Source organism: Pinus tabuliformis, chromosome 8 (genome assembly GCF_031772625.1).
Source record: "Pinus tabuliformis cultivar Carrire ecotype Pingquan chromosome 8, CPIR1, whole genome shotgun sequence".
NCBI classification, from domain to species: Eukaryota; Viridiplantae; Streptophyta; class Pinopsida; order Pinales; family Pinaceae; genus Pinus; species Pinus tabuliformis.
In genome coordinates, this window is record NC_142294.1 from 7,415,254 (window position 1) to 7,438,937 (window position 23,684).

The 23,684-nt window shown below is 37.6% G+C and overlaps 1 protein-coding gene across 2 annotated transcripts in view; it reads right to left on the reverse strand.

Annotated features, from left to right (window-relative positions):
- Window positions 1–23,684, reverse strand: part of LOC149233903 (putative fructokinase-7) — a 223,119-nt gene that overhangs the window by 139,148 nt on the left and 60,287 nt on the right. For both annotated transcript variants that reach the window (XM_089371664.1, XM_089371665.1), the window contains exon 2: window positions 3,055–3,272. In XM_089371664.1, the coding sequence (XP_089227790.1) occupies window positions 3,055–3,272 (218 nt within the window). The remainder of the gene's footprint in view (window positions 1–3,054; window positions 3,273–23,684) is intronic.

A 23,684-nucleotide genomic window follows, 5' to 3' on the forward strand; every position in this document is an offset into this window, starting at 1 on the left:
CTCTCCACTTGATGCAGAGCAGACCTTTTTTCTTCACCTGAAACTCGAAACCTGCAAGGCAATTCAATTCTGGAATTTGACTCAATAATCTCATAACACCTTCTTTGTTTAGCAGTCAGTCTCACTGTAAATGCACTCTCTTTACAAATCAGTTCACCACTTGATGCAGAACCGACTGTTCCTCTTGCCAAATCTCACAACAGTCAACCAATATTTCCTTCAGATCTTCAGTTTCTTGTTCTCATCGCATTCTAACTAGGTGTAAATGCGACTTTTTTCTCCTCAACGCAAATTAAGTAAAACTGTGAGAGCACCCTCTTTACAGCACAATTCGATCTCCTTTCTATGCGCACTTTTCACCCTTGGATCCTTGGAGTATTAGTTGTTGGTCCATCAGATCCTCTGTCTCATTTGATCGGAATTCACCTCTCCCTTATCACGCTGAAACACAGGCTCTTCACCTCTTATTACTACGCAATTTCCATTGGTTGACAGGTTTCATCGTGAATTTGGGAGGTACTTTGCTTTGGAATAGTCAACCACTAATTATTGTGCAGGTTGCCTTATTCCACGCAGCCTTGTGATTCATTGCAATTTAATTCCAGAACACTGCACCATCGGTTCCTGTATTTATGGTATTAGCTTCAACACCAACCAAACGGCCTCACATTTTCTTCCAACAAGAATGCAATCGTCATTCTTTTAAAACTCAAAGAAATGGGTGCAATCACCCTTACGGCTTCAGCGCACAACCAAGTATCAATTGGTCCCTCTTCGAGGTGACTCTAATATGCTTCCACACAGAATTGTTCCCCTTTTTACTCACACAGTAATCTTTCTATGATGCGGAATCAAGGGAAGAGTTCACGATAATTGCAAGACTTCGAGCCTGTTAACAATCCCCTGCAAAATTCATTGTAATTCATACAAAACACACAATCTTTTCTGAAAACGAATACAGAGGATTTGTACAGGAAAATTGCAAACCACTGTCATCACGATCTGCTCCACGATGTCTCAAAGCTCCTTGGTGCGGCTTCTTCTCAGGCTTGTAGGCAGCCTCTACATGGCTCCGGTTCCTTACACTTGGTTTCAAGCACAAACCATGTTGTATGCAATACTGTACAAGCCTCTAAGCCTCTAGCTCTGATACCAATTGAAGACAATTAATGAACACAAAATAATATCAGAGAGACAAAAACGTGGCGGAAAAGGCTTTTAGCCTGAATGTATATTCACAAAGAATGATGATACAATATATATACATCAAGCTATGTCTCAAGATAGTTAGTCTATCTTGGACATGCAATCTCTTGGTTGAGTGAATATCTCAACCACACCCTAATCTAGGAGGTTAACTAGATTATTATTATTTTGGACTTATTTATTGTGAGTATAAGGCTAACATATGGCGCTCTTAAAATTCATTCAGCAACTGGAAAAATGTTGTATGGCATCTATATAATCCATATAGTCAAATTTGCATGTAGGTTCATTTTAAAATTTATTTGGTCACCTCTAAACCTGTACGACACAATCTCTATGACACCTGCTTTAAAAACTGTTCGGACTGCAAATATAAAAACAACTTCAGGCTTCTCTCTTCAAAGAAATTTCAATTACTAACAGTCACTGGCAAAGCAGTTCCTATGTCTTCACCCGCTCTCAGCTTTGGTTTGTTCTAATCTTGGCTCTAATACCATATCAGAAAAAAGAACAGACACAATAGAGAAGAATGAATAAAGCCTCCAAGGGAGATCTTTAGCTTATGTCTTCTTACATTTATACAATAGAGAAGAGTAAGAAGTTATGCAACCACTTCGTATTTACTAAATATGAAAGAAAACTAAGTTACTTTATGCTAGCTTACATAAAATAATCTTTAATTTATTATCTAATTCCTAAGTAATGACAATTAATATTAAATATATCAATTACATTATCAGAAACAGAAAAATATACAAAACATCAGGTAAGGGGATTAAATGTAGTCCAGCCTTCTTCTTCTAAGATTGGATAATTGTCCACCACCTTTATGCCTTAAGTCTTATTCACTGCTCTCAAATTTTTCTACCTTCCTCCATGGTGGAATCTTTGTAGCAAAATGTCAGAAGCCCAAGCTAAGACACAGGTATTATTGGCCACAAGGAATAATCAAGATGATAATCCCTTTCAAACCCAAGACTGGTTCCACAATTTTGTGGCACAACAGAGGCAGAGAACCAACACTCTTGATCAGGAACTACACCCTTGATCTCACAGCAGATAGTGAATGAGAGAATTTCTGAATCTCTTCATCAAATGTCCAGCTTTGTCAGAGAACAAAATGACTCAGTGACCCAGCAACAGGCAAGTTTTGAACAGATAATTGTAAATTTTCTGAAGCAAATACTTTCAGCGTTTAAAATAATTTAACACACCACACATGGCAGAAAGATGAGGAATCCAGAAGGCAGAAGGAGAAGGAATTAAAGAAAAAACTATTTAAGAAAAAGTCTCATGACAGCCCAATGAGTTGGTAGCAAACAATTTCCCATGATCTTCAAAAGAATTGACCACTAGTCTGCTAGTGTGAAAGTTTTGGGGTTCTTGCTCTGCTGTTTAATCTGAACACAAACATATATGTATTTGGTTAATTGTCTCTACCCACTGAAATTATGTTTAAGGTAGGGAGAACTCCTGGTATTCTTCTGCTAGAAGGGACAGTATCCCAAGAACATATCTCTGATGAAAATGATAGGCAGTTTGAAAGTTATAGGTGTCTTTTGATTATGGGAGCAGAAAAATAGCCACAGTGGATGTACTGGTACTCTCCTTTGGGAGAACTTATGATGAACTAAAAAACTCTTTTTCCATCGAAAAGGAATGATTTGCACAGTTTCATACTCTAGATTAGAGTTTGAATCATTATTTAACATTTGCTAACCACCAGGCACCAACACACTAACCTATTCACAGGGTAATTTACAATTTCTGTTATCATAAATTTACACAGATTCTTACTTTGTGCTTCAGCTGAATTAAGTGGAATGAATCAAATTGCAGACTTGATACCTTTCCAATAAATGCTGATGAGCCTCCTAGTCTTGCTATGCAAACAGCAACATTAGCAGGTGCACCTCCAGGAGCCTTTTTGAAGGCCTGCGCTTCAGATAATGACAATCCGGCAACTGTTGGGACAAAATCAATCAGCATTTCTCCAAAGCAAACCACAAGTGGTGATTCACCTATCAGCTGCTCTTTGTTGTCTGCTACTGATGCTCTTGCAGAACCTGGGGAAAGACAAAGAATTCTGTTCAAGCACGATATCATGGATAAGACAAAATGTACTTGGTTCTCAATGCATGAACAACTGGCGACGGAAGCTCAGCTATAAGTACATTATCATTTTCAATTTTCATTACTGATACCTTATGTACATATGAGTCACATTGACCTACTTATTTTTGTGGTCCATTATTGAACATTAATAAAAAAAATATTTTCTGATCTTTTACTATTCATGAAAAATCCAATGCATTATTTATGTCCTAGGAAAACAATGTAACATTTTGCAATAGATATGTTATTGCAAACAGAATGGGGAAACAACCAGGGAGTAACTGTAGGGAGACTCAGATTAGCATCATGCAAGGATTGAGGCCATTGAAGACATAGAGCATGAGCAGAAAGTGTTTTGTTATGTTGCTTGAGCAACTACTGCATCTGGAAGAGAGAAAACTACAAAGTTTGGTTACAGATATCATGACAACAATGGAGAAAGTAGCAGCAGAAAGATCACTTAGCTAATCAATGAACCATATAAATTTCAGGTTTTTGTGACTTTCATGTTAATAAGGAGGATTTCCAGTCAGAGCATGTTCATCAATATAAGTAGGCAGGACTTTGGGGCATAGTGATTAGGGGTGAATATCTTGTTTTGGAGATGAAACATAACATCTGGTGGTTTGAATATTGGGGACCCAGGCTTTCCACCACTGCTGATGTAATATTGTGTCACATAAACTCTTTTTTCAGTTAACAATGCATGGAGACTTGTCTCAAATGCAAGTATCTTCAGTGCACACAATCAACAATAAAGATGTATAGAACTGTAGGTGTTTAGTATTCCCACAATGTACCAAAAATCATTTTCCAATGCCAAGAGTACAACAAGAAATGAGAATTTGTTGCAAAATAAACAAACTTTCAAACCACATTTTAAGTCCAATGCTTCAACATCAGCTCAATAAGGTGCATAGTAAGGATGGAAAAAGCACTGGTTTACCCAAAAAAAGGAGCTAGATCCCACTCCTAGGTGTATATTACTCCAGTGGGTATGCTCATTGCTTATATGAGTTAGGGAATTCAGTTTACCAAGATTCAGAAGCAATTGAAGTTGTCCCACCACCTAGTCATCGTGGAGGAGTTATTAATAAACCATGGGGGCATTCCCCCCAACTATGCCAAGGAAGGTGTTGTCGCACAGATTGTCACGACAATGCTGAGACCGGGCGCTGTCACTCTGATCCCCAATCACTCCGTTTAAGCCGTCTCCCGAGGCTAAGGGGGGTAGACCCTATGGGATAAAGGATGACCAACTGTGGACCAGTTGGGTTGGGAGACACAGCAAGGCAAATTAGCACCTGATTGATTTTAGAAGTTAATGTACCAGTGCCTTATGGAGTTAATGATTAAATAATTGTTTATCAAATGCTGCAGAAATATGAACTTTGTAATTCCACCATTAACAATCATTTATCATCAAATAACCCAAACAAAGATTAATTTTACCAAATGCGAGATAATCGATAAATGCTCAATGGCTTAACAATATTCCAACAATTAAAATTCAAAAGATTAAATGCTTTAAATAACCACGCAATTTTAAATGCTAACCAGTTATCACTTTCATATAGCTAATCTTCAAATGAACATTTAAGCATGTTTAACCACATAAAAATGATAAATATTAATCCCACATCAAAAATCTATTAGCCTTAGCGAAATACACCAAAATTTGGAAACGTGACAAAATATGCTAAGACTAAATATGACACAAAAATATTTCAAAAAAAAATTAATTTTTTTTTTATTTTTTTAATTGAAAGAAAAACTAAACAAAATAACTCAAAATCTTAAATATTAATCTAATTTAATTCTAAAACTAAATAAAAGAAAAAATTTCTTTATGCCCTTTTTTAATTTTTAACTTTTATGATTTTTTGTTTTGATATTATTTTTAAAATCAAACTTTAACAAAACTAAACTATAACATATCTAAAGACTGTAAAATAAAATAAAAATTAAAACATGATCTAATATATGCAAAAAGTAAAATTTATAAAATATAAAATCTAAAACTAAACTAACACCTAAAATATGAATGCTAACTCAATACAAATCAATACCTAAGAAAAAATCGAAATTTCCTTTATGGTTTTACAGCCTACGCATAATGAAAAAACCCCAATCCGTTCATAAAAAAAATAATGCGTGACCCCAAATCTTACTTACCTCGCATCGTTTCAGCATTTTTTTTTTTTTGTGCGTGGGCGTGTGCATGTCCGTGGAATTTCGATGGAGGAATGCAGGTATGAGGGACGGAAAGGCAGGTGAGAAGCAATACGCAGGTGGACAGGTAGGAAGGTGAGGGAGCTTGTTGCTGCGTGAGGAATGCAGGCGTGTGTTTTTTGCAGGTGATCGATGGGAAGAGGAACTGGACAAATTTGGGTTTCCTGGTGCAAGGAAATGGAGCACGCAAATGAGGAAGGGAGCTGGAGTAGTGTGTAGGCAGCTTGCTGAACGCAGGGAGAGAGAGGGTTACGTGGAGAGATTGGACGCTGAGAGAAACTGCGTGGAGATGGAAAGGACGCAACCAAAGGAAAGACACAGAGTGAAGGGGTTTGGCAGCGATGAATGGAGAAGTGTAGGTCCGAGGGTTTGGACAGTTGAAGAAACAAAATTTCGAATTTTTTCCCAAAAAATTTGAAGACTCCAAGCAACAGCAAACAAACTGCCCAGGAAAACCCCTGAAGCTCTCCACAAAATCAATAAAAGAAATTTAAAATTCCCTGTTTCAGGTTTTCCTGCAAGAGCTGATAGATAGGGAGCTGACCTGAAAAAGGACATTGTTGAAGGTTGGCCACAATCCACACAGCCTTCTTAAAAAAAACAAAAATTTTCCTGGAAATGAAACCCTAGCAAGCAGAATTATACACTTACAAGAAAACTGGTTCTGAGGCCAGATCCTACCCTCCAAGGCCTGGATCTAGGTTCGGACAAAATGCTTTCTTCCGACCTGCAACCTAAAATAACAAAAACAAAACACCTAGAAATAATATAGGCAAGGATTAAAACTAAAACCCTACAAACCAGTCAAACAGTTACAATATTTACAGATTGCAGGCTCTTAAATAGCCAGATTTGTCATTAATCCACAGTAATATTTTCAGAATTTTAGATTTACTATGAGATACTTTAGAAAACTTCTCATGCATTCAAAAGATAAATTTAAATGATAAACCCAAGATCGAAACTGGTTGGGCTCTTCAAGAAAATGCTTTACGGGAGTTGGTTGGTTCAGCCGAGAACTTCCCCAAACGCCCATTGATCTTCACAATCTAGATTTCCTGCACAACTCACTTCAACTATCAATAAAAAGGGAAAAAACACAGAATCCAAATCCAATGGAGATACCTGCCATTATTTTCAGAAATTTTATTACCATTTAAACCCTAGTGAGTGAACAAGATACCTGTGTTCAACATCACTCTTCATCAAGCTATTACCAATGGCTGAAAATAAATTTATGCAGAAAATGAAACAGCTTACAACATTTCAGAAGAGCAACACCAGCAAGATTTCAACCCCAAAGTCTTTCTTTATTGCACAAGAAAAAGATTACAACAGAGCTTTCTTCAGCACAAGACTCACAGATCGAATGAACCAAATGACCCCTAACACCCTATTTAAAGGAAAAATTCCCAACAGCTACTTCAAGTGATCAATGTCAAAGTAATCTCGACTGTCGATGAGGATCAAAATCCCTTTCAATCTCATCCGTCAAAATTTTAAATGCATTTCTCAGATCCAGGTAACACTCCAAACTCGAACCCATGTAATATTTCATTCATATGCTGATATAATCAAACAAAAGAAGAAGAATGTAGAAAATGAGGGCTCATCGGATGAAGAGACCTTAGAAAGGACATCAAAGCGAGTTGGAAGGAAATCAAACAAAGAAACTAGGGAAGAAGAATCAGAAAGACAAAAAACCCTGGGAAGTCAAGCTACCATTGAAATGACTCTCGGAAGGAACACCAGACCAAGGGTCCCTAAGGGAGGTGGACCTACCCCAACAAGTTATAAATGATGCAGCTGGTCTCTTGGAACTGCAGGGGTTTGGGGAATCCCACTAAGGCAGAGGCTATCAGAGATATAATGAAGATGGAATCCATAGACATACTCATGCTCCAAGAGACAAAAATAGAAGGGGAAATCCTTCTAAACACTAGCAATACAAGATGGAAATTTGATTCAGGAAAGGTAGTCAGCGCAAGAGGTTCGGCTGGAGGAATAGGCACATTCTGGTCCAAAAACTCCTTCTCTTTAGAAAGTTCCTTTGCGACCCAACATTGGATATATACAGAACTGCGCCATATAGCAAGTAATTTTAAGCTAGCCCTGTTTAATTTGTATGTACCTGTGCACTATGATGAGAAGAAAGAATGCTGGAAAACACTCTCGGACTATCTGGAGCTACTCAATCCTATGAATATAGTCATAGGAGGAGACCTGAACATAATCTTAGATCCCAAAGAAAAGAGAGGAGGGACCTCTCTGAGAGACCCCTTCCTCGCCACAGTGGAAAACCTCATCCAACAATGGGACTTAGTAGACTTCAAACCAGTGAAAGGAGAATACACCTGGACTAACAATAGAGCAGGGGAACACCACATTTCTGCAAGGCTGGACAGATTCCTCACCAGCAGTTCTATTATGATGGATAAAAGAATTGTTTTCTCCAAGATTCTTCCTAAATTAACCTCAGATCACAAGCCAATTTTATTATGCTTAAAGGAAGAAGAAGACCTCGGCCCCCTTCCTTTTCGTTTCAGCCCTCTTTGGGCAGAAAGGGAAGGGTTCCACGAAACAGTTCAAACTGCATGGAGAATAGAAGTTCCAGGCTCCCCAAGTTACGTTTGGGAACAAAAAATGAAAAATACTAAGAAGGCATTAAAAGAATGGATAAAGAAAGTCACAAACACTCCCACTAGTCAGAGAAAAGATGCAGTCAACCAGCTGGAAGATCTCCAAGTGGAAATGGAAGAGAAAGACATCTCATCCATGGATCTAGATAATGAAAAAATTGCTCAAAGGAAAACATATAACTCATTTAGAAGCGAGGAAGAATATTGGCGCATTAAGTCCCGCAGCTTGTGGCTCAAAGCTGGGGATAGAAACACTAAATATTTTCACAGACAATACAGGGCTCGTCTTTCGCGAAACCACATTGCAGAAATCATCACAACTAGGGGACAGGTATGCAGAGGATTTGAACAAATTAAGGAAGCTGCTGTGAATCACTTCCAAAACCTTCTTAGTGCAGAAAAGGACGGGAGTGAGGAGGATATTGCAGAATTCCTCACAAACATTCCACATCTAGTCAGCGCAGATGACAACAACACTCTCTTGAGCCCTGTCATGGAAGAAGAGATTGCAAACATTGTCTGGTCCATGGAGCCAGACAAAGCACCTGGGCCTGACGGTTTTTCAATCCACTTTTACAGAAAATGCTGGGAGCTAATTAAAACTGATCTCATTAGAATGGTTCACGGTTTCATGAGGAAGGCAAAGATTGGAGGCGGTATAAATTCCACCTTCCTCGCCCTAATTCCAAAGGAAGCAAGCCCAAGCTCTTTTGACAGATACAGGCCAATCTCTTTGTGTAACTCATCCTACAAGATTGTGGCCAAACTGCTGGCGAATAGAATCAAACCCCTTTTGCAAAAATTAATATCTCCTGCCCAAGGGGGATTTGTGAAAGGAAGACACATTCTGGACAATGTCATTCAAGTCCAGGAAGCTCTGCATTCCAGTCACTCACGCAAAGAACAAGGTATGCTCATAAAACTTGATATGTGCAATGCATTTGACAGAGTTAATCGTTCCTTCTTGTACAGGGTCCTTTTATCCTTTGGTTTCAGCCAGGACTTCATTAATCTTATCAAAGCATGTCTGGAGAAGATTTGGATTGCGCCCGTGATAAACGATAGACCTGCTAATTTCTTTTTAGCCACCAAGGGCTTGAGACAGAGCGGTCCCCTTTCACCCTTTCTTTACATTCTAATGGCAGACTCCTTGAGCAGAAAACTGACTTTGGAAAAACAAAAGGGTTGTCTACTAGGGATCAGAATTGTGAAAGGCATAGACCCTGTGAACCATGCACTTTTCGCCGACGATTCACTATTGCTTGGAGGGGCCTCTCCAAGAATAGCTAAATCCTTCAGAACCATACTCCAGAAATATTGTAGCATCTCGGGAGCACTGGTAAGTGAGAGGAAAAGTGTTGTGTATGGGTGGAACACAGAGCAGCACAAGATTGAGACAATTGCAAACGATCTGGGGTACACAGGACATGCAGATTGGGAAAAAATAAAATATTTGGGCCTTCCTATAACACTAGGCTCCAACAGAAATTACCTGTGGGAGGAAGTTATCTCGAAATTTAAAAGGAAGATCACTGCGTGGGGAGGCTTCTGGCTAACCTCAGGGGGCAAATTAACGCTCATCAAATCAGTCCTCTCGGCTCTGCCCACATTCCAAGCGTCTCTCATGCTGGCTCCAAAACTAATCTCAGATCAAATCTCCAGACTCATGCGCAATTTCTTGTGGAACGGTGGGAGAGGAAACACCAACAGATTTCATTTAATAAGCTGGGATATGGTGAAACGTCCGCTGGCAGAAGGTGGACTTCAAATCCGTGACCCTGTCCATGCAAATTTAGCTCTGGGTTGTAAGTTACTATGGCAGATCCACGCAGAGCCTTCTCATCCAGTTAGTCAGATCTTTAAATTGAAATATCTTAAAAATCAGTCAATAAAAACCTACAACACGGAGAAATCCCCAAAAGGAACGCAGGCCTGGAAACTGTGTAACAGAGGTATTGAATTTTTCAGATCCCACTTGTATCGAATCCCCGGTAATGGCAAAAATACAAAGCTATGGAGAGACAGTGTTATGGGACATCGCCCTCTAGCAGAAAACCACGAGATTACTGAGGTAAGAGTCTGGCTACAGTCAAAAGGCATAAGGAAAATCGAGGACATCTCTAGCTGGGACAGAAAAGGGAACTGGCAACGTTGGACTTTCCCCAGAATCCCTGAACATTTAAATGCTCAGTTAGACGTCCTTCAAGCCGCAATCTCTGACTTTGGCCCAGTGCACACAGAAGACTAAGACGTTTGGGGCTGGGGTAAGACCAGAGTATACACAGCCAGCCAAGGATATTATCAGATGCAGGGCAAAAAGGATTCGCCACACCCGGAATCCGTGTGGACGCAGATTTGGGACAGCTTCAGCGTTCCCAAAATCAACTTCTTCTTTTGGACTCTGTTCCACAACAAAATTCTGACTGGAGATAATTTGTGTAAGAGGAACATAGCTGGACCACATAGATGCGTCCTCTGCAAAATAGCCTTGGAAACTGCAAATCATCTGTTTTTAGCCTGCGAATTTGCAAAGGCGGTCTGGTCTTTCTTCCTCACCGGGTTGAACGTGTGTCCTCCAACTCAAAGCACGATTGACACCATGTTCTCCTCTTGGAATGACAGATATCCCTTCAGCATAGTCAGCAACTCAATTTGGCAAAAGGTGTGGATAGCTGCACCAAAGTATGTCTGCTGGAAACTTTGGTTAGCTCGGAACGAAATAATATTTAACAACACAGAATTGCCCGCAGCAAAAGTGGCAGAACAGGCAAAGAATCTCCTCTTAGAAACTCTGAACCACTCCTCAGTCAAAGACGACAACTCCTTGCGAACCGAAGAAAGGGTGTGGTTGGATGCTTATACAGGAAAGGCCAGTCTTCCAGCACTCAACCGCCCAATGCATAAGGGAAAATGGCAGATCCGAGAATCAGAGGATAGCTTCCAGCAGTGGTGGAAATCTCAGGGCAAGTGCACCATTTTTTTCGATGGAGCCTCAAAAGGCAATCCAGGGAGGTCTAGAGCAGGAGGGGTGATCTTCTTTCAGAATGGGAAAAAAGACGACTTCAGTTGGGGTCTTGGAATGAAAACCAACAATCAAGCTGAAATTCTCAGCCTCTTGAAAGCCTGCCAAATGGCCAGAAAAGGAAATCCAGAAGAAATTCTAATCTTTGGTGATTCAGAACTGCTGATAAAAACGATGGTAAACAAGAAAAGGCTCAAGGACCCAGTGCTAAACAAACAACTTTCAAGAGTGACCAGAATTCTGAAAGACTTTCCATCAATTCAATTCTTCCACATTCTCAGAGGATTAAACAAGGAAGCAAACAGATTGGTGAATATTAGATGCACTTTACAGGACAGAATGATCAGCATAAATGCAGAAACATCGACCATGGCAATCATCCCCTAAGTAGAAAGAAAGCTAATGTAAATTCTGAAAATTGTAATGGTTGTTTAGGCTCTACCCAACCTGTTTTCTATCAATAAAACATAACCGTTCCAGTTAAACAAAAAAATAAATAAATAAATGCATTTTAATATATAAAAAATTAAAATTTTGCATTTATTCTCTCAAAACTTTGACTTATTATTATTTTATTATTTTATTTTATTTTTCAATTTTATTATTTTATTTCTTTTTTTTATTTTATTATTTTTTATTATTTATACCTTTTTATTATTTTAATTTTTTATTTTTTGGATCCTCGAACTTAGCCTTTGGAAAAATCCCCTAGGACCTAGGACTTAGGACTTATGAGGGGATAAAACATTTTCTAACCCTCAAGACACTTTACATCATGACTTTTACAATTTTACATCTCAAGGGGGAAAACCCATTTGACATAGACCCTCATAAACCACCCAGTTCTGCGACACAAACATAATCTAGCAGATCAAGCAACTTGTAATAACCTAACCAAATAGTTAGAATTATTTCCAAATTACTTTTACATAGACTCGAAGCACACTAGGATTCCCCTAAGATTCTAATGACAAAATTCATTCCGGCTTTGGGGTTAAGCTGAAGGAAAACTCTGCTGATCATGGATCGGTGAGACAAAAAACCTTCTGGAACATAGATTATCACTAGAAAATTAGGTTTACCTAGGCAATTTACATACATGACTCAGATCTGCTAAGATTATTTACAAGTTACACATGCAAACTGGGTTTACAACATAACATGATCAGGTCGACGATGACTGTCGAATGGCACGAACATGTCGATTAAGCGCTATCCCTTTTGCGAAAAGGGGGTGTACTGCTAGGGGTAGTTGACACATAGTGGTCAACAGAAGGGAGGGCAGAAAATGAGGAAGATGACTAGAAACTGATACAAGAGCCACTCAGCATATGTGCTACAAAAAAGATTATTTCTAGACATATCAAGAGATGCAACTCAATGCAATTTACTTGGCAGATGACACAACTCATACACCTCAAGGAAAAGGACCAGTCTACTTTTCTCTTCCAGAAATTGGAAAAGTAATACTTTCAAATGTATGGTATGTTCCAACATTCAAGAAAAAATTGTTGTCCTTGGTGCTCATCAGACAAGGAGGTCATCAAATCATCATGGAAGATGGATTGATCAGAATCAATTTAGTTTAAACAAAATTTGTAACTAAAAATGAAGGGCTATGAAGATGGAAAACTTTTAAGGTTACAAGGAACGATCATTTCTCATAAACAAGATTTGGCAGCAACAGTGGACTTATCTCATAGCTCTCAAAGATTATGACATCACAGATTTGGCCACTTGAATTTTGACAGCCTTAGTAAACTTAAACAGATGAGATGGTTAAAGGATTGCCCCATTCAAAAAGAAGATTGCTAAATTTGAAGCTTGTATTCTTGAAAAACAAAAGAGGGCTCCTTTCCCTACATGTGCATGGCAAGCAAATCCATAGTGATATTTGTGGTTCTATGTAATCCTCTCTCAGTGAATGTAAATACTTCATTCTTTTCATAGATGATTTTACAAGGATGACTTGTATATATTTTCTAAACAATTCATTGGAAATCGCACGAAAGAAGAGATTGCCACATTGAGAACAAATAATGGGGGAGAATTCACTTCAAATGAATTCAATGATCATTGCAGGAGAAATGGAATAAAAATAATGTTGAACAATTCTTACACTCCAGAGTTCCAAATCAAAATGGAGTCACAAAAAGAATGAAAGAAACTTTGATGGGAATGGCTAGATCTATGTTGCACTAAAAAGGTTCAAGCACAAAGTATTGGGAAGAAACTATACATGAAGCATTTTACCTAAGGAACTGATCACCCACATCAACCTTAGATGGAATTACTAAATATGAAGCTTGATATGGTACTAAGACTCCAGTTAATCATCTTCAAGTTTTTGGCTCCACTTGTCGTTCATTAGTTCCTAAGAAAAAAATAACTAAGCTAGAAAATTGACGTATACAATGCATTCTTCTTGGTTATTCAAATCAAAAGAAAGGTCTAGTGGGAAATTTATTATTAGTTGGGATGATGTCTTTGATAAGACAAAAAGTCAAATATTGCAAGAGATAGATAATCTCCTTAGTCACTTGGAGAAGAAGGCAGAAAAATCAATGCCTCAAAGAAAATCTAATTGAATTGAGAGAGACTTAGCCCCCAATATGAATATTCACAAGTTAGATGATGATTCTTCATGACAAGACAGATCTACTGCAGTAACTTCACCATAGGGACAACATAGTAAACAAAAAGGATTCACACAACTACTAAAAGATGTTCACGAAGATGAACAAAACAAATCAGGGACTAGAAGTTCAACTCAATTGACTTTTCCCTTAGTCACTTCTGATTCCATTGAACGAACAACTTTTGCGAAAGTTATGAAGCATAAAGAATGGAAACAAGCCATGGTGAATAAATACTACTCAATAATTAGTATTACAAATGGAACATTAAAAATTGTTGATTGTCCAACAAATGTTAAACCCATCGGCTACAAACAGTTTTACCAAATTAAGTATAAGGTAAACGGTGAAGTAGATAAGTACAAACCAAGACTTGTGGCTAAAGGCTTTGCTCAAAAAGAAGGGATGGACTATGAAGAAACATTTACCCCAATAGCAAAGTGGAACACAATCAAGATGGTGATAGATTAGGATGCACAAATTGAAAATTCCCATTCTTAATGGTAATTGGGAGGATGTCTATGTGACTCAATCCCAAGGATATGAAGTTGATGAGCAGCAGCATAAAGTTTGTAAGGTCATCAAAGCTTTATATGGATTAGAACAAGCACCCAAAGCATGGTATTGTAAAATGGATGTGTTGACCCTACCGCCTACACCTACCTACAAGTCAGTGAGAAAAGCCTTCAACCCCACAAGGTGTGGTTTGTGGCAGGGAACTGAGAGAAGGGGTTGTCACACTAATCCCGTCTCTCTCCGTTTGAGCTATCTCCTAGGTTAACTAAGGGTGGTGGTCCCTAATGAAATGTTAATTTAAAAAGGATGTGAGTTTCTAGGAGAATTGTTAGAGTTAAATAGAATATCTCTTTTAAGATTTATAAGCAAAAAATTGATATAAGCAATAACCATCATAAGATAAGCATGAAATACATAAACAACCAGTGCCTTCCAAGTATTTGCTCCTTAAGAAATGAAATTGTATTTTGCTTAAAATGAAGTGAAATGATTTCAAATGGAAAGCCAAAATAACCCTAAAAAGTGAAACACTAAATTGTTACCACAAGATATTATAAATGCTTTCAAGATGAATAAGTCTACAAATCAAAGCATGGAAACTATCTTGCTCAAAAGGATACAAAAATAACTCAAACGTTAGACCAAGATGACAACAAAGTATGTTACAAAAATAATCTACAAGAGGCTAGGCCAAAGAGTATGAGCAAGCTCTCCTCTTTGACTAGCCGTGAGTTAGCTCTTTGAAATAGTTAGATATTGATAAATGAAGTACAATACGTTAAAAAAAAAAAATCGAAGTTTGCTATTTTAATGCAAGAAATAAAAGCTTTAAGAAACTTGAAAAAATCCCTACAAGACACAAATAAGATATAGATTAAACTTTGGAATTCAAAACATGCAGGTTCTTCTTGAATATTTTTCAAGAATAGGTTGATTCCCCCGAGAATTTCCCCTCACGCTTGAAAAGCTTGACCAAATAATGATTCATCTACAAAACTTCACCACAAATCATTAAATCAACATGAAATTAAATAAGTGCAGTGGAAATAATTCCTAGAGATACATCTATTATCCACTAGAAGATTTATTTTCCTAAAGAAAATAATTAATTCATATGCTAATATGAAATAGTTGCATACTAACATAACTTGAAACAAGCATGAAAGAAATATTGACATGAGGAAATAAATAGAAGCAGAAAAACAAGTCAAGAATTTACCACACATGCAAGGAGAAGTACACCATCACGCTTTACCCCAAACACTGTTGTATTATATTGCAAGTAGTGAATACAATCTCGCAGAGTCTCTTCAAGCACAATAGCTCGTATTACATGATACAATATGAGAGCCCATGGCTCTATTATATAGAGAGTTGGGAGCAAATCCCAATGAAGAATGACAATGACAAATGGCATTGGAGCCAATCCCAATGTAGAAGTGATTAAATAAGTGGCATGAGGTGATAATCCCAGAGAGAAATTCGAATTTTTTGAATAGAGCTCCAATGCCAAGTGTAAAAATCAAATTCTAGCAAGTGGACATCATTTTCTTCTTCCCTTATCTGCCAAATTCGAATTTTATGATAGAATAACAAATGTATATGGGTGGTACCCCATGTGGGGACAATTTCTCACAAAAATCTCCACCAAATATTCTCCCAAATGTGCATTAACTCCACAAATTCGAATTTCCTACTAAATAGCTTTCTCATTTAATGCCAGAAATTCGATTTTATTTGAGCACATGTCTTTTCCTTGATTTTAGGAGTCCACATCACCTTGGAACTTCACTTTAACTCCCCCATAATTTTCCACCTCATTTCCATAACAATTAGCATGTGTGGATATTTATTTTTCTCCATTTATTTAATTTCTAGCTTAATTAATTGCCAATTTTCCCACTAAACTTAGGAAAAGTGGGTTTTGAGGGTCCAAAACACATTATTAACCCCTCAAAGTGTGTCATAGTAGAAAGTTGAGGGTCAAAGGTGTAATTTTGATTACTCATATCTCATACAACTTCTCTAAACTACACTTATTACAATTTAAATACAATTTTATTTGCAATTTTTGACTTGTGGGAAATCTAAAAAATTAAAAAATGACTACCTAGACCTAACCAAATTCCACAAAAAAAAAATGTGTGATCTAGTATGCTAATATATATCAGACTCTAGACACTAAGATGTGTTAGGGGCTCAACCTTCAAACCGTCACCCCGACTTTGGTGTAAAAAGTGAGTAAAAAAACCCAGAAAATTATCTGCTTCTGAAGAAGAAAGGATAATTAACCAGATAAAAAAAAAACACTCCAAGGTGTACTCATTTGCTGATCGAGTCCCAACATCCTAGACTTATTACATACTCAAAACTCATCATTACTAGTATCACTTATTACAATTCCCCGCAGGCTGTGGAATCTAAGGTACAAGAAAGATGATGAGAAGATAGAAGTAGAGTTAAAAAACTCTGTTGATTGATGATATCTGATGGTACAAGTGTCCTCTGAATCATCCTTGGGCATGGAGTCTTCAAATAATCATCAGGTACCACTCCAATGTTCAACATTTGGCTCCATATGGGGATGCATGCTAGATATGAAATGATAGTGTGCAAGAACCTAGAATCTGCATCCACCGACAAAAGACATATATCAGCAGTATCCATTCAAAAATATCATCAAGTACATAAATGAAGCAATGGAAATTTATTCCAAAAGCATAAATGACAATTTATTCATGAAATAAAATGACAAGCGATAAGGTTAGAAATATGATATGGAAAGATGTCCCATAGCATCAGATGTCCTTAATGAAGTTCATGCTGAGAATTTGCTTACTTTCATGCAGATCCATGGGTTGTTTTTTCTGATGTGCCCTATCCAATTTTGAATATTTGAGGACTTTGATCAATCCCAACACTGTGTTGTACATTGCCATCAGAATTACCAAATCCTTTCCGCTTTTTCCTTTTCTTCTTAATAGATTGTGATTTTGATGTTGAGGTGATCAAAGTAGACCTTTCTGCCCGATTTTGAAGATGATCTGATGAAAACTTCGAAGTATCCAAGACTTTTTTGACTTTCCTTTGTCCATTCTGCTTATGAGCTGACATGGGTGATGGATCAATCTCGTAAGTATAAACATGATTCTCCTCAGTTTCCTTGCTATCCAAGTCTCCATCAATTAGCCATTTTTCAATGGAGTAAATGTCCTCCTCATAATGAGATGAAGATTGCTTCAGTGGATCAGGAGGTTTATGATTTATTTCTTTGTTCTTTTCCCATTTGTCATTTAACTTAAGTTGGAATTTTTGTACCTGTAATCTTTCCATTTCATCCAACCTATTCTGAAAAGTGACCTGATTAGCCTTCATAACACTTATTTCCTTGGCACGATTCGTTTCCATGGAGTTGATTAATTGCACTTGTTTTTCTTCCATGGTGAGCAACCTATTTTGAATAGAGGTCATCTAATTAGAATGATTGACTTCCATGGACTTCATTGCTTGTGCATGATTTACCTCCATGGTCTTAATGAGTTGAACTTGGTTGAGTTGCATATCCTTAATCATTTGATTCAACCCCTTGATGAGATCCTTATCATTCTCATTTGCTTTTGCTTTGATCTTTCTTTCATCTCCATATTTTTCTTCAAAGGCGTCAATGATTGATTCTAGAGAATCAAAACTGTTAGCAGGTAATTCTATGAATCAATCCATTGCATTTCCATCTAATGAAAAGATGAAAAACCTCATTTTAACATCCTCATGGTTAATATCATGGCACCATTTGCTCACACAAAGGTGGAAATTCCTAAGGTGAGTTTCAGTACTGATGGCATTGTTACCTAGAAAACTAGGCAAAACTTCAATAGCCTCAATGGCTTCATCCGGAATGAAATTCAGATAGCCTAAAATGTTAGTAAAATCACAAGGGGCGAACAAATCATTCATGATGTCATGCTCGCTTGACCCTGAAAGAGAAAATGGATACCAGAGAGAGGCTCCTATCCAAAATTAGCAAGAAATCTACAAGAAGCAATCTTCAAGCAGAAATGCTTGAAAAAAATGAAATATGTGGAGTCGCCACTTGAATAGGAATCTAACTCTAAAATCCAAAATGCAAAAACCAAAAGTTAGTCAATTTCCCAAGTACAAGAAGACTTGTCCTCAGCAACGGCGCCAAAGATGTTGATCCTACCGCCTACACCTACCTACAAGTCCATGAGAAAAGCCTTCAACCCCACAAGGTGTGGTCGGTGGCAGGGAACTCAGAGAAGGGGCTGTCACACTAATCTTGTCTCTCTCCGTTTGAGCTATCTCATCGGTTAGCTAAGGGGGGCGGTCCCTAAAGAAAAGTTAATTTAAAAAGGATGTGAGTTTCTAGGAGAATTGTTAGAGTTAAATAGATTATCTCTTTAAGATTTATAAGCAAAAAATTAATATGAGTTGTTGTCCCTTAAGAAACCAATTTCTTGGTTGTGTAGAAATTATGCTTAAAACATTAATTTTTATTATTCATGTCACTTATTTGTATGATGTATCCTCATGTAAAGGGCCTGAGGGACCTGACTTTGAACCCTTAATATTTAGGTGATATGAAAGTCTCAAAATGCCATAGAATGCTGAATATAAATGTTGAGTGAAGAATGCTTTGAGAAGTTAGAGACAATATGTTGTTTTTCACAAAAACTATTATCTGTAATTTAGAAGAAATGTAGAAGTAGGAACTTTAAATATAAGAGCGCTCTTTTAAGGGATTTTAACTTCATTCACATAAGTAAACAAAGACCTGCAGCGTCATTACCGTACTTAAAGAAAGGAAGACACATGATGACACATAACAGAAAAATTACAAAATCATACCCAACAATGTGTAGAAAACTCCTGATTCTTTCATTAATCATCAGTTTACAAAAATACAATAGCATAGTCTCCAGGTTCTTCAAAATTCGGACCCTTTTTTCTATAATTTTGCCTCTTTTTATACATCATGGGAAAGTTGGTAACTACCAAAACTGTCAAAACTGCTTAACTACCTTCTAACTATCTAAAGTAAAAGTCATTACAGAATATTACATTGGAGGGTAAAAGACACTTCATTCTTCTCAAGAAAATAAAATAACAAGAAGTAACAGAAATCAAAGTATGATTGGTGATTGTTGCTTGCTATTTGAATCTGTGGCTTGAGTAGGTGGTCCTGCTGATGCATCTTTGGTCTGCCCTATCATCCATTCTTTGCACTTTCTCCATAATGGTACATTTGACTTGGGTGCTTCCTTTAATTTGTCAAGTGCTATTCTGCAAGCTGTAATCCTACCATAAGTAGGTTTGTCAGTGAACAAAGCCTTTACCAACCAAAGAAGCTTAAAATCTTTTTTCAAGTAGTTCACAATGGTGGCTCCTTTTAACACTGCTGTTTTTTCATGAGTGTTATCAACTTTGCTTTTTGCCTCAACCAGCAAAGTCTCATATGTTTTCCATGGCAGCAAGTTTCCCTGTAGATCCCAGCAAGAAGGAAGTCCAGCCCTAACCCTTTTATCAAACAAGATGTTAAACTTTGAAACTGCTTCCTTCATCTCATTTATCTTCTTCTCAGCAATATTCCTGTAGATGTTCCTGACAATCATTTTGTTAAAATCTCTTGCACATGTTGTTCTGTCTGGCATGTCATGTTCCTTCAATTCTGCAGTAGATTTAGAGTTAATGAAATCTATCATCCTCTTTGCAAACTTTGATCTATCTAGATCCTTTTGCTTATTTTTTATGACCACCTCTTCCATATCCCGAACTAATGTTTTCTCTTCTGATATAATCACAAGAAACTCCCAAATGCCCTTGATAACCTCAATGACTTCATCCCACAGGATTTCTCTAGCTTGAATTAAGGACATATTGCCCTTCATTTTCTCCTTTAGCCTTTTGATTTCATCTTCAGCCCTCAAGAGATCTTCCCTATACTTCTTTGCATTATCTTTCTCCCTTCTTGCTTCTTCTTCACTCAAATTCAATAACTTGCAAGCTGTTTCCAATTCTCTTTGGGCTTTCTTTACATCATGCTCAACCATTTTAAGCTCTGTTCCCAACTGTAAAACCTGTGTTGCTGGATCATTTGTGTTGGCTGGCATTACTATTGTACAAACATGAGTGTCCACCTGTCATTGTAGCTTGTCCAAAGATTCTTTAAGTAAAGAAACTTCTTCAGTGTTCTGCAACACATCCTGTAGGAGATTTTCCTTTTCATTTTCTACTTCAGCTATCCTTGCAGCTATGGGATGCTCACCTGCAGGTAGATTCAACTTATTTTTCAAAGCCCCAATCTCTGATTTGGCAGATTGCAATAATTTCTGAACAGCAGGTTGGTCATCAGGATTGACACCTATTTTGATGATAATCTTCTTTAGCTCATCCACCTAAGCATTCAAAGATCTAGCGTTGGCTTTCTCCAACTTTAACTGTTGAAACACCTTATTTAGCATTTTTCTACCTTGACAACTATTGCATTTGTCTTATGTAGATCATTTACGATCAATTGCCCAGTTTGCATATTCAAATTGATCTTGTCAGGCATTGGAAGCTTGTGAGTGTCAACAGTTAAATTCACAATCTTAAAATTGCTAGTAGACCCCACTAATATTTCCGTAGGATGAGAAAAAACAATTTTGAGTTGGCTCTTCTCCAAATCCATGGCAGATAGCAATCTGGTTTGTTCAAGAGTTACCTGAGACTCAACTTGAGCCTCCTTATTTGACTTCATCTTCTGATTTCTCTCAGCTATCTAAGCAAACATGCTTTGAATTAAAGGAAACTGATCATGAATAGGTTCTCTGGAAGATGGGGAAGCAGGGGAACCTTCTATCTCTCTTAACTGAATCACCAAACCAGGTTGTGCTGAAGACATTGCATCCTGAAGCTTGGTCCTTTTTGCTACTTCAAACTCTTCCTCGTCTAGATCAATAACTTCCTCTCTAACCCTCTTGACCCCTTTTTCTATAATGCTAGGGGTTTCAATCTTTGTCCCCTAAGTATTTTGCAAACCTCCATTTGCCAATTTCTCTGTTTCAGGTCTGCTTTCATGTACAAAGGCTGAATATCCATTCTCCAGTCTTCTCTTTGAAATAATTTGGTGAGGGTCATAAGCCCACTCAACCACCTGTAAAAGACACATGTCATTCAACAATCTTTCAACCTCCTGGGTAGCCTATCTGGTGTTTACAATGAAGGGTCCCACTGCTTTAGGCAACTTGAAGAAGAAGCCTTTCTTCATAGGAACAAAATGAACTTGATCAACATTTAAGCTCTGCCTAATAAATTCAAGGGCAAAAAGCCTCATTGGCACAAATTTGGGTAACCTGTAAGGCTTGATAGAGGCTCCATAAAGCCTAATTTCTACATGCTCTTCAAAGATGAACCAATCTCCACATCTCACATCCTTACTTAATTGAAGACACTCTTGAGCTTTAGGAAGGAAAGTTGGGGGTAGGCTTCCATTCAAAATTTTATAAGCCACTGGAAGGAATAAAGAAGTAAACTCAAATAAACCACTATCTCCTAGATCACCCCTTATCAGGTCTGTCCAGAATACCACTGACTGTTTCTTTTTATTGATATCAACAACATTTAGCCCCAAATTAGAAAAATGTTCAACATTCTGGTACAGAAATAAATAAGTAATGACTGAAGGAAATTTGAAAGAACCAGTGAGAGGCAAAGTCATAAATTGGGTATTGATAACATCTACCCAGAATGTTGGAATGTCTAGTACTGTCTCTAGCTTCATCATTAAAGAGAAAAACCCTAGCACAACTTTATCCACCTGCTTGGAGTCTTCTTTCCCTAGAATCTTGGCAATTACTTGCAACACAGGTCTTATGTCAACTGCAAATATTTCTAAAGAGAAGAGATTACCATCTAGGGAAAATTGACCAAATTTAGGAGCCAAGAAAGAGGTGACATGAGAAAGCTCCTGAGGAGACATGTTATCATAATAAGAAATCAGGGATTCTTCAGTAAAGGTGGTGTAAGTTCTAGACACAGGGTAATTCAAAGCTTGGTGTATTAACTATGAGATTACTTGAAAAACACTCTCCCTTGATTGATTCATTACAAAACATTTCTTGGGGTACATTGTTGAAGCTAGCCATTGAATAAATCCAGGAAATAAATGTGTTCTAGGGACAAAAGCAGCTAGAACACCTGACCTAACCATTGCCATGAATATAGGAGACTTCTTATGGTTCAGAATGACCTCTTGATACAATGAATGATGTTTAATTGTACAGAGGGTATCGGAAATATCTCGTTCAACATCCATTAATGGGGTATGGATAACTGATGAGGAACTTACTTGTTTGGCCATGGTGACTGTAGGTGACAGTTTGCTGGTGACAGTTTGTTGACTCAGATTTGTTGAACTGGCTGCAAGGTTGCTTAATACTAAAACAAAAGACTAATACAACAAGGTTTTGCCTGTCTTTTATACATATAATATTCAAACAGGGGGAAAAACCTGTAATTAATGTAACTAATTAATGGAGTGGCAAATGAGGTTTCGGGGTACGGTGAATGAGGTGGACGGTAATGAATGAGGGTGGCAGATGACATGGAGGAGATGAGATGGAGTGGAGCGATGGGGGTGGCCCGCTACGGGGGTAGGGAGTGTATGGGATGTTCATCGGGCTTGAACCCCCGCAGCAATCTCAGGCCGTAGATCTCGGTCAAACACCTTGACGTCATGGTCAACTGCGGGGGTTGAGCCTGAGTTATAACTTGTGCTCGTTGCTCCCCCGCAGAGCACTTTACCCGCTTCTCGAACCCACGCTTTCTTAAATCTTGAGATGTCACCCGATATTTAGCATATGGGTCGGGGCCCCACCTTATATCAAATTCGAAAGCCATCAATAATATAAAACAAATCACTACTTTCGGACTTTCACATTCTCTTTTAATATTGTTTCTAGAACATAATATTTGATTTTTTATTTTTTGTGATAAACTTGAAAATGAAATTTAAATAACGGTGGATGCTACAACATGAGCAATAACCATCATAAGATAAGCCAAGTATTTTCTCTTTAAGAAATGAAATTGTATTTTGCTTAAAATGAAATGAAATGTTTTCAAATGGAGAGCCAAAATAACCCTAAAAAGTGAAACAATAAATTGTTACCACAAGATATTATAAATGCTTTCAAGATGAATAAGTCTACAAATCAAAGCATGGAAACTATCTTGCTCAAAAGGATACAAATATAACTCAAATGTTAGACCAAGATGACAACAAAGTATGTTACAAAAATAATCTACAAGAGGATAGGC